The 11,728-nt window shown below is 54.9% G+C and overlaps 2 protein-coding genes across 4 annotated transcripts in view; one reads left to right on the top strand and one right to left on the bottom strand.

Moving 5' to 3' along the window:
• Positions 1-1,646: 1,646 nt before the first annotated feature.
• DNAJB2 (DnaJ (Hsp40) homolog, subfamily B, member 2) lies at positions 1,647-9,301 on the bottom strand. Of its 3 annotated transcripts, XM_011964657.1 has the most exons (10): positions 9,093-9,301; positions 8,715-8,815; positions 7,882-7,991; positions 6,810-6,863; positions 6,520-6,642; positions 5,638-5,730; positions 5,332-5,434; positions 5,077-5,147; positions 3,713-3,916; positions 1,647-2,557 (listed from the first exon to the last, which is right to left on the bottom strand). In XM_011964657.1, exons 2-10 carry the CDS (start codon positions 8,777-8,779, stop codon positions 2,547-2,549), a joined length of 834 nt encoding a protein of 277 aa, XP_011820047.1. In that variant the 5' UTR covers positions 8,780-8,815; positions 9,093-9,301; the 3' UTR covers positions 1,647-2,546. The 3 variants fall into 3 exon arrangements, with proteins under 3 accessions (XP_011820047.1, XP_011820046.1, XP_011820045.1); XM_011964656.1 differs by having other exon boundaries at positions 1,647-3,916; XM_011964655.1 differs by having other exon boundaries at positions 1,647-3,916; positions 5,077-5,730.
• Positions 9,302-10,369: 1,068 nt separating this feature from the next.
• Positions 10,370-11,728, top strand: part of TUBA4A (tubulin, alpha 4a) — a 28,642-nt gene continuing 27,283 nt past the window's right edge. The window contains exon 1 of the mRNA XM_011964635.1: positions 10,370-10,797. Within this exon, the coding sequence (XP_011820025.1) occupies positions 10,777-10,797 (21 nt within the window). The 5' untranslated portion in view covers positions 10,370-10,776. The remainder of the gene's footprint in view (positions 10,798-11,728) is intronic.

Raw genomic sequence — 11,728 nt, 5'->3', positions numbered from 1 at the left:
TGAGCTTCAGAAAATCTGCCCGCCATGGCCTCCCAAAGTGCTGGGATTACAGGCGGGAGCCACCGCGCCCCGCCTCCACTCAGTTCTTGGCAGCTGCTTTGTGCCTTTCTGCTGCCAGATTGAGGTAAGGCCTGAACAAGGTGATATTAGCAAAGTGCCTGCCACACTTTAGGCAAAACTATAGCAAAACTCTGACAGTGAGTTCAGGCTGGGCCTGTGAGATGCTAGGACAGGCGTTCCCCTGGGAATAAAGGACACACTGTCTCACCGCAGCTCCCAGAACCCTCCACCCTGTATGGCCCCAGAAGGTATACTCACCTGCATGTCATGAGGTGTCCTTGGACAGAAGTGGTGGACATGAAATAAGGCAAAAAGAGCCTTAGGCCTGGCGTTACTTGGGAGTTAGGGCCACTTACCTATGCTGAGACTCAGTCTCCTTAAATAAAAAACAGGGCAAACACCATCTGCCCTGGAGCCGGAGTGAAGGGACCCGCCAGCTGACCACAGGCCGTCCCGCTGTCTCACCCACACTCTGCTGAGGTTCAGCACCAGTGATAGCCATCTCAAGGGCTAGACAGATGTAGATGAAACAGCCATTTGCAAACTTCCACCCGACTCAGGATGGAAGTTTGAAATTCCTCTTTCAGGGTAGGCTGCTTCTTAGCTTTGAGAAAAATATAGTAGAGGCCCTTTGGTGATTGATGCTGAAGCAAGAGCCCGTCCTAGAATGGAAGAGAGGCCTGGGGAGCCACCTGGCCCTCCCTGACAACGGAAAGGTGCTTGTCCCAGCACGGTGGCTGGAGATGAAAGGGAAGGGGTACCTGGCTTTTTCTTCTGTGGGCCCTGGGCCCTGGGCGGGCTGGACTCGTGCCACTCCACGTGCCACTGGCTCACACCTTGGGCTGAGCCAATGAAACCTGCCGAGGGGCTTAGTCTGTGGGCCTCGCGGGGGTACAGTTTAAAGGTTTCACTGTGTGTTCTCAGCTTTCTGTGCTTTTAGTCTTTTTTTTCGAGACAGTCTCACTCTGTTGCCCAGGCTGGAGTGCAATGGCTTGATCTTGGCTCACTGCAGCCTCTCCCTCCCAGGTTCAAGCAATTCTCCTGCCTCAGCAGCCAAGTAGCTGGGATTATAGGCATATAGGCAGGTACCACCACATCCGGTTTTTTTTTTTTTTTTTTTGATATATTTTTAAGTAGAGACGGGGTTTTGCCATGTTGGACAGGCTGGTCTCAAATTTCTGCCCTCAAGTGATCTGCCCGCCTCAGCCTCCCAAAGTCCTAAGATTATAAGCATGAGCCATCGTACCCGGCCTCAGTTAAGTCTTAACTGAGTATGATCCTAGCTGTGCTGTGAAGTGCTAAGGGGTGAGGCCCCTCATAAGGGCAGCATCAGCTGCTAGAGAAAGCTGATTGTGGGCCCCCAAGAGGTGAAAGGAAAGAATGGAGCATTGCCTGGTGTTCCATAACATACTTGGGGAGGGCAGCCTGGTCAAAGAGGGCACTTCTGCCTTCAACTGGCAAGGCCTGCACCTCTAGCTGTAGGGGCATAAAGGGAGGTGTGAGGCCTGAAGTGTCACCCACTGTCCCTTAGAGGCCCTCCTGGGCCACTCCGGAAAGTAGGAACACAAGAACACAACATGCCACCGAGCTCTCAAAACTCAGTTTTATTGACTTCCAGCATTTCCCCCTGGATCTGAGCTCAGCCCAGCTGGTTTTGGTTCGTCTCTGAGGCTCAGTGTTAACGGCGGCTAGCTCCACCACTCCCCTCCCTGGCCACCGGGATCCCCAGGCAGGGAGGAGGAGAGGCGGCTCATCTGTGATGTTGGAAAGAATGGGCAGCAGGGTCAGAGGCCAAAGAAAGCCATACAAGCAGCAGCATGCCTGGAGCTGCCATCACATGCCAAGCCCTGCCACACACACGCCCCTGCGGGTGGCCTTGCCCTCAAAGCTCTCTGCCACCCACACTCCTCAGCTTTCTGGGGCCACACTCTGCTCAGGCGGACATGCTACTCGCCCTGGCTTGTTCCTGGGACCCCAGGCTGCCCATGGGAAAGGAACCTCTCCCAGGTGCTGCACGGCTCTGCCCTGCCCACTCTAACCCTGGGGCTAGCAAGATGTGTCAGGGGAACCAATGCTCAGATCATTCCTCCTTCATCTACAACCCTGCCAGCCCTCCAGGGATAAATCAAAAGACAAAATCTCCCCATCTCACAGCGAGTGACAAGCCGACCTGGGCAACTACATGTCCCAAGATGCACAGCTCAGTAACCACGCACCACCTCCCCCAAGCGGGATCTATCAGAAATGAGGCCGGGCGCACCGCACTCTGGGATTTGTAGTTCCCAGGAGCCAGCACGAAACACCCAAGGAAGAGAGTGCACAGGCTAAGACTACTGCCGCCTCCCACCCGGCCCCCACCCACTACCCAGGCCCCAGCTCTACACTCAGCATGGGTGAGGGGGAGAAATGGAGGGTCCCCTCCCAGCACATGGGGGAGGGCGCTGTCCTGTTGGAACTGTGCAGCGATTCTGGAACCGGCATCCAGCTCAGAACACATCTGGGGAGAGAGCGGGGGCGGGGTGACAGGAGAGAGCATCAGCGGCAAGCTGTGGAGGACGGGGCTCAGCATGCAGACCTGGGCTGGCCGCATGGCCTCTCCCTGAGCCCTGATGTATGGTAGGGAAGCAGTATGGGTGCAGTTCCCACCTAGGCCTCCCTCCTGGTTCCCCCTGGTCCTATCCCACCTCTTCAGAGTCAGTCAGCCTCACCTCTGCCTAGTCCTGAGGGTTAGGGCAGGCTGAGGCAACGGGAAGAAGGGAGGAGGAGTGGGCTCCAGTTCTGAATCCGGACAGCTGAGAGGCTCCCGCCCCACCCAGCTAGCCTCCCCAGAAGACCTCACAGCCCTACCGGCCCCAGCATCTTCCTCGCCACATTGAGGCCTTCTCGGGGAAGGAAGGAAGAAGGGAGTCCTAGCCAGACGGCAGTGAAAGCAAGCGATGCGGCCCGCAGGGAGTTGCAGAGAGAATGGGAGGGAGGAGAAGCAACACCAGAAGAGAAGCAACAGAGACAGTCAGAGCACAACATGGCACAGAAACCAGGGTTGGGGGTCTGCAGCTGGACCAGGAGAGCAGGAGGCTCCACTCCGCCTGCGCTGCTCCCCAGTGGAGCTGCCGGCTCCGGCTCAGACAACCCTAGGCCAAGTCCTCCTTCCTTGACACCATCAGCAACACAGGTGGCAGAGGACCTGGGCACAAAAGGCCCAGCCCAAACCACTAATTCCCCTTGGAGCTCCCCATCCAATAAATGCAACCTGGCTCCTCGGGCCCTTCCACTGTCCTGACACCCCCCACCCTGGGTTTCACCAGGGACCTATCAGTCCTGGGCTGAGCACAGCAAATCCCAAGTCCACAGTGGGGTGCGGGGGGCCTGGGAGGGAAACTCGTGGAGGGAGCATGGAGTTGCAAAGCAGTTCCTACAACTCAGGATACTCCCCTCTGCTCTTCCCACAGTGAGCCAGACCCCCAGTCAAGACCTGGATCAGGTCAGGTTGGGCCTGGTGGTCAGAGGATGAGGCAACGAGAGGCCTTCTCCTCTGGGGATGGGCTGCGTTTGGTTGCTTCACCCCTCGCACCCTCCTGGGTCCCTCCCAAGCCTGGATCTTGGTGCTGGGCCTTCGGCCGCCCCTGCCGTCGGTGCTGTGCCTCCCGCCCACCTGCGGGTTTCTTCCCAGCTGCCTCCATCTCTGACAGGCTGTAGGCCATGGCCAGCTGCAGGTCCTCATCCTCAGAGAGGTCGCTGTCCAAGGGACATGAGGCAGGGGTCTGCTGGACCTGAGTGCCCCCAGACCTGGAAGTGACTGACGGCTGCTGCTCGCGACGGCTAAGCTCCAAGCCCAGTGCCAGGTCATCTGGGACACCTGCAAGAGTCACAGCCACCATGAGGCCCCAACCTGAGCCGGGGTATTACTGCCAGGTTGCCTCACACAGTAACGACCTTGACCACTTAAGAGTCTCTCATTTGGAATTGACACACATGCATTTTGGCACCTAGGGTTGTGATTTTGAGCACAGGGAAGTATTCAGCTCTACCAGGTAGGAGCTCCTACCCTTGGGCAAGTCACTCAACATCCCTACCCCTCCCTTTTCTCATCTAGAAAGTGGGAATGATGGCCGGGCACAGTGGCTCATGCCTGTAATCCCAACACTTTGGGAGGCTGAGGTAGAAGGATCACTTGAGCCCAAAAGTTCGAGACGAGCCTGGGCAACATAGTGAGACCCCAACTCTACAAAATATTTAAAAATTAGCTGGGCATGGTAACACACGCCTGTAGTCCCAGCTACACGAGGGGCTGAAGTGGGAGGACTGCTTGAGCTGAGGAGGTCGAGGCTGTAGTGAGCCATAATCGTGCTGGGCTGGGCACCAAAGCAAGACCTTGTCTCAAAAAAATAGAAAAAAAGAAAAAAAGAAAAAGAAAATGGAAAGATAGTGCCTTCATACTCAAATTGTTCCACTGATTAAATACGTCAGCCCATGTAAAGGGCTTGGTGCACAGTGCTCGGAGTCAGCAGGCAGGAAAGGTGAGCTATGGTGACGGTCCTGCACAGCAAGGTGTTGCAGAGACAGTTCTGCTCTGGGAATCATGCGTCCCGAGTTTGACTCCTGGCCCTTCCCCTTACTTGGAAGAAAAGAGTCTTGAGCCTGGGCTACTTGGAAGTTAGGGTCATTTAACTATGCTGCAGCTCAGGCTCCCCAAACTAAAACTGAGTGGATACCATCTGCCCTGTGTACTCCCCCAGATGCTTGAAGAATACAGAGGATATCGTATATCTGGAAGTGCTTTAAAAATAGTAAAGTGCTTTGCAAATGTAAGGCACCCCACTCACAGTGACGGCGATGGCTTCGTGAGACTCCTCCGCCCCCTTCCCAGCATTGCCATCTCTGATCCTACCAGTCTGGCCTGTTGCCACTCCCTCCCAAGCCCCAAGCGAGTTCTGAGAGCAGCAGTTTGGGGAGGAGGCTGCTGAGGTTGGGGCTGGGGCTTCCTGCCAGGGGCTGGGTGGTGGAGCCACTCCTCACCATTGATTGTGACTGACTTCAGCTGCCCATCCTCCTCCACTTCCACCCGCTCCTGCCCGTTCTCCATGATTCTGTGAGAGATAGCACAGTTCAGGCAACGGAGCAGTGATGGACTCCTGCAGGTGCTGGTCACAGTTCTGGCCACCGCAGTAGAGAGTGCAGACTGGGCCCTGCCCTCAAGGAGCCAATTTTCTATTTGAATACAGCTACCCAGCAGACCTCTTACACCTCTATGGCCCCAGAAGGAGCTCTTACCTGCGTGTGGTGATGCGGCGTCCTTGGACAAAGGTGGTGGACGTAGAAACAGAGCGAAAAGCACCAGCCCCGGGACTGAAGGAGAAAGATGAGGAGGAGAAATCTGGCATCGGGACAAGGGAGAAGGAGGAGAGGTGGTTAGAAGAAGACTGCGCTGCCTATCGTGGTCACCGAGGCGCCAGGCCTCCTCGCAGGGCTGCTGGAGGCAGGGCTCCCAACACAGGAGACAGGCTTGGAAAAGCAACAAGCTCAGTCCAAGGGTTCCAGGAATCGGAGCTTGCAAAAGTGGGAAGGGGCAAAACTTACCAGAGTGCCCAGGGAAGGAGGAAGAGAAGGTAAAGAAAGGGCCTGAGTGTCGGGAACCCCGGTTCTGAAGCTCTGAGAAGGGGCCCAGGTCATCTGCAACAAGTAAACAGATTAGCAATCCTCTGGTAATGACGTTTCCCCCCAAAAGTGTGTGAGCCCTGCTGTTAAGTCTGGAAGTATAAATGCTAAGCAACTGGGTAGGGTTTTTCTTTTCCGCTTTTTAGTTGGGCTTATTTATAATTAAATTCCTTTTTAATGTTGAATTCGAAGACGCTCACTAGTTAATTCTGTCCACAATAAAGAATAAAGGAAGGAAGGAGGGGGCAGAGGGATGGAGGACAGATGGCTCTTTCAGTACAGGCAAATCATCATGACGCGATGACAGGCAGACACAGCTAGGAGTCCAGCTCTGCCATGTGCTGTGTGACTCTGAGCTATTGGCTGTGCCTTGGTTTTCTCATCTGCAAATGGAGATAAAATTGCCCACCTCTCAGGGTTCACTAGAGAATTAGGGAATGTAAAATATTTGGCACATATCAATCATTAAAAAATACCAGTATCTGTTTTATAGATAATAATAATAATATTGTTAACAAGATGCTTTGAGTCTTGCTTTCACAGCTCTTACTGTAGAGGTCTAACAGCGTATTATTGTCGTTGTCATTTAATAAAGTGAGTCTGTGAAGTGTCACTGTTGGATCACGGGGGTTCTGGCACATGTATGGTTCTGTCCCAGCTCTCACTGGACCCAGCTCCACAAAATCTTCTGTCCATGGCATTCCCATCCCCTCTCAGCCTTCTACCTCAGGGCCTCCCAAATGATAGAAGGACAGGCCTGGAAGGGGAATTTGAGCCATTCAGAGGCTTCCGGCGTCCACTCACCAAAGAGCTCTGCAAAAGGGTCTCCGCTCCCGAAGAATTCCCGGAAAACCTCCTCGGGGCTTCGGAAGGTGAAGGTGAAGCCAGGCCCACCACTGCCAGCTTCTGCCCGAGATGGGCCAGTTCCTGGAAAGGCAGGATAAGGAGAGAGCTTAGGGCATGCATCCTGCCCTGACCTGGGGACCTCACCTAAGGCATGGCCAGGAGTCTGAGAAAGCCTCCACTGCAAGAATCTGCCCTGCCCCTCTCCTCCCTGCCCCACCTCCATTCCTGGACCTCGTCACTCCACCTACCTGTCCCCGTCAGCCCTTCCCGGCCATAGCGGTCGTAAATCTCCCGCTTGTGCTCTGCAAAAAGAGACCAGATGATTCCACCCTCCCTCTGGGATGGCCTCCCCTTCCAGGCTAGGACGCTCAAAGGATTGTCCAGAGACTGACACTCTGACACTTGGCGGGGGAAGGCAGGCACAGCAGGGGACCCATGGCACCCCTGCCATAGGTTTAGGCAGCAACTCAGCCTTTCACACAGCCGACCTCTTCTCATCTGGAAAATGGCTGTCATCACAGCACTTAACGCGCAGGGTTGTAGCAAAGATCACATGAGACCATCCACGTAAACTGCCTACCAGTGCCTGACACATAGGAAGTGTTCAATAAATGTTAGCTAATGATTACTACATTATTATTCACCGGGGCTTAGCCTAAATGTCACCTCCTAAGAGAGGCCTTCTACAACCACCAGAACAAAAGCAGGTGCACGTTATTCCCTAACACTCCACCTGCCCCGTTTCTTCCCTCTAGAATACTCTTCACAAGTTGTAACTGTCTGTGTGTGTGCCTGGTGAGTGTTGGTCTTCCCTGCCCCTCTGGGCAAGGACAGTGCCTGCTTGTCCTCCAGTTTCCCCAGAACCCAGAGAGTGCCGGACACTGTCAGCATTCAGTGAATTACATTTTGAATGAATCAATAAAAAGGCCGACCTGGATTCATATTCCAGCTCTGCATGGCCTTGAGCAAGTTACTTCACCTCTCTCAGCCTCAGTTTCCTTGCCTGTAATATGGGGGTGATAGAACCTGCCTCATAGGACGGCTGTGAGAACTCATGGAGATGACACCCACCAATGCCTGGCATGCAGGAGGCTCAGCTCACATGAGTTACCTGCCCTGCTTCCTTCTCCTTGCAGGTCTCATGCCAGTCACTCCTACCAGACTCTGGGGAGCAGATACTGAGCTGTCCCTGTGGGAGGGGGAGCTTAAATGTCAGGCACAGAGGAAACTAGGGTGGCAGAGACATTGCTTTAAGAAAATGTGAGCTGGGGCATGAAGTAGGGAGTGATGTGCTGGGTCCTGCCTGATTCGGGCCCTTACTGTCAGACAGCACTTCATATGCCTCCGCCACCTCCTTAAATTTCTTCTCAGCAAATTCTTTATTATCTGGGTTTTTGTCTGGGTGCCACTGGAGAGCCTTGCGCCGATACCTGCAGAAAGTGGGTGCAGAGGAGCGGGTTGGGGGACAAATGCAGGCACTTCCCACCCGGAACAGAACGACCCGTTTTCCCATTAGCCCATCACTGTCCTTTCACCGCCGTGTCCCAGTCCACCCCAGCTGCTAGGGCTGCCTCTGCTGTGATGTTTTCATCAAGTTCCACCCTCTCTCATCTGCCACCAGTGCTGGGACCACGTGTACAAGCGGATACAATGCCAAGGTGAGAAGGCCTATCCCTAGCCCCTCCCTAGGGCTCGCTGGAATTGGGCTGCAAAGCTTGGGGCACATGTGGCCTCGAAGAGTACAGGGACACCGGCCCCTCCTCCTCACAGAGCCTCGGCATCTTTGCACTGCAGCCTGAGAATGCCCAAATCTAGAGGGAAGAGGGAACCGGGAAGGGGGAGGGGAGGGGAAGGGAGGGGAAGGGAGGGGAGGGGAGGGGAGAGAAGGAGAAGGAGGGGAAGATCCACTGGAGAACAACTCGTAACACAGTGCAGCTCCCAGCGGAACAAACTACTTCACTCTCTGGACGTTCTGCTTGTACTCTACCAGGGGTCTCTTTCCTCCCTGCAGGTGTCACTCGGAGGAAGCCCCCCACCCCAGGGCTTTCTAAGGACCTGGTTCCCTCAGACACCTACAGGTGTCACTCTGAAGTGCCCCATGGTGGTGGCGGGTGGAGGGTGAGAGGTTTTCTGTTGCACACGGAGGCACTTACGCCTTCTTGATGTCATCAGCAGACGCACTTCGCGGCACGTCTAGGATCTCGTAGTAGGATGCCATGGCAACTGGTCAATCGTCAAGCGGGCCTCCTTGGGGCTGCAGGAGAGAAGGAGTCAGGCGGAAAAAACCAAGAGCCCCTCCCTGTGGCTGCAGCAGTCTCCCCCCGGGTGGCGGGAGGCGCTCCCAGTTGGAAGTGGAGCCCACCAGGCTCTGCTTGCGGCCGGTGACTAGGCTCCCTCCCGCAGCCTTATCTGCCCCCGAAGGCCGGGGCCAAGAGCTATCTTGACGCCCAGGCCCAGGAGCCCTATCGGGGCCCCCCAACTCCAGCAGTCCGACCCAGGGCCCCCAGCCTGACCCGGGCCCCCGGCTGCACCTCCTCCGCCGGGAGTCCCGGCCTCTTGCGGCGCCCCGCCCCTGCCCCCCGCCGGGAACCGTCTGGCACCCGCAGCCCGGCTCGCGGCTGCTGCGTAGGACGCGCCCGGCCCAGCTGTGCGCGCAGGCATGCGTCAGCGGCGCGGAAACTACTAGAGACCGGGAGAAGGCCCGCTCCGCCAGTCCCCTGGCGGGGGTGGGGGCCTGCAGGGGCTGCCGGGAGAAGAGGGCGGAGCCAGCTATTTTGGGCACGCACCAGGACGACGTCAGCCCCAGCTGGGACCTGGGAGACTGCTGCCCCGCCTCCATCCAGGCAAGACTTGCTCGCACGGAAGCTGGGGCAGCCCACAAACAAGCCGCCCGGCCCCCAGGTCCCTCTGTCACTTTCTTATAAACATCAGCGATGATCCATGCTTACTCACCCACCTCGAGGACTCGTACTCCTCCCTCCCTCCCCCGACCACAATTCTAACTCCTCCCCCTTCTTCAGCTCCCAGCTCCAGCCCCAGGTCCCCCAGCAGGCTGCCCTCGCTTTCCTGAGTAGGTCAGAACTGCCTTTTACAGCATCTCGTGGCATTTCCTTCATCAGTCTTCTTAGAGCCACAAATTAGCATTTATTGGTTTGATTATTTTTTATTACCATTCACCTCACCCACTAGAATGTCGATTTCACAGGGCAGGAATTGTGTGTTTTTTCTCACTGGTCTATTAGAGCAGCTGTCGGGGTTCAAAACTACCCGTAGGATGAATAAATAATGAACATCTGCAAACCTCTTGTTGACAGTTCGGACACATTTGGGGGAGGTGAGGTAAAGGGGACAGTAGAACGGAATTCCCCAGGTTCAAGTCTTCCCAAACTGATCCTGACTAGGCCTATTCCACTGCAAAATGCTCCCTGGGTTCAGGCCTCATGGGAGGGTTAGGAAACCTTCCAGAATTGTCTCCTGCTTGATCCCATCCAGGCCAATCCACAGGCGTTAGCTGAGCATTTTTCTGCATTCAAGATGCTGCCAGACCGTATAAAGAAGAATGTGGCCCAAGTCCTGCCTTTGCAGAGCTTGAACTTGATAACATACCAGCCCATCAGTGTGGCCCGCTGGGAAACCCAAGGCTTTGGAAACAGTACAACCTGGCATTACTGTGAGACTTGGGAAAATCTCTGAGCACTCTTTTTTTCTCACTAAATATAGGTAGTGCCTAGGGTTGTTTGAAAGTCAAATGACACATGGTACATATTAGGTGTTACTGCGGTCCTCGCTGGCATCGTGATTGGCTCAAGCAATAATGGTTACGTGAGTCCAGAAAAGTGCTTTAGGCTGGGGGACCCAGAAACACTTCGCCAACGAGAAGGGCTTGAGCCGGACGTAAGAGAAGAAGGTGGTGTGAGTGTCCTGTTTTCCTGGCCGCCCACCATCAGAACCTCCTGCCTACATTTGGGGAATTCCCATCGCACGGGCCCTAATGGGAAGCATGCCACCATTTGCCACAAAGCCCCAATGCTTGCTCTCCCTGACTCGGCTCTAGGGTTGCAGGCAGAAGACATGAGCTCCGCCAATCGGATGCTCCAACTGGGACTTTGAATCTGGAGCAAGTCACGGAGAAGCAGGGCTGGTTGAGGAATTCATTTCTGCGGCAGTGGTGGAGGCGATGGGGCCAACAGCGGCCTCTAGTGTCTGGAGGAGGAAATGTCAGTGCTAGTGCCGCAGGTGAGGGAGGAGAGCAGGGGGATCACTGCGGAGGGTGGAGGGGACAGGAGCCTCCTACATAGGCTGTCCTGTGCCCAACCTTGAGTGTGGTGCTGGCTGCCCAGCTTCCCTGGGTGCCTGTCTGATTGCTGACCCTTGTTTGCTGGCCCTTGCATTGATTCCAGTGCCATCCGGTATCTCTGTAATTGTTGGGGGCAGCGAACTTGAAACAATTTGCCAGTTAGCTTCTGCTGTTTACAAGAGTCCTGACTGACACAAAGACTAAGAGTTAGCCTTGGTATAAGAGGAAAGAGTGGTTGGGTTAAGTCACTCCAGATTTTCCAGATCTCTGCCTTTTTCTTCTTACTCTGCCGTCCCAACAGACATTTGTCTAGCACCTACCGTGTATGTCTTGTTATATTAAGAATAAGAATATAGCAGGGCGCGGTGGCTCACGCCTGTAATCCCAGCACTTTGCGAGGCCGAGGTGGGTGGATCACCTGAGGTCGGGAATTCAAGACCAGCCTGACCAACATGGAGAAACCCTGTCTCTACTAAAAATACAAAATTAACCAGGGTGGTGGTGCATGCCTGTAATCCCAGCTACTCGGGAGGCTGAGGCAGGAGAATCACTTGAACCCGGGAGGCAGAGGTTGCGGTGAGTCAAGATCGTGCCATTGCACTCCAGCCTGGGCAACAAGAGAGAAACTCTGTCTCAAAATAAATAAATAAATAAAATAAGAATATAAAGAAGCTTAAATTCCAGTCTCTGTGCTCAAGGGGATAGGACATAGACAAATGACAACCGAGGGAAATTATATGGAACACATCTAGCAGACAAAGGTTTTTTTTTTTTTTTTTTTTTTTTTTAGGTGGAGTCTCGCTCTGTCGCCCAGGCTGGAGTGCAGTGGCACAATCTCGGCTCACTGCAAGCTCCGCTCCGCCTCCCGGG

The sequence above is a fragment of the Mandrillus leucophaeus genome, unplaced genomic scaffold (genome assembly GCF_000951045.1).
Source record: "Mandrillus leucophaeus isolate KB7577 unplaced genomic scaffold, Mleu.le_1.0 Scaffold70, whole genome shotgun sequence".
NCBI classification, from domain to species: Eukaryota; Metazoa; Chordata; class Mammalia; order Primates; family Cercopithecidae; genus Mandrillus; species Mandrillus leucophaeus.
Note: the sequence above shows the minus strand (reverse complement) of the source record. Positions and strands in the feature narration are given on the sequence as shown.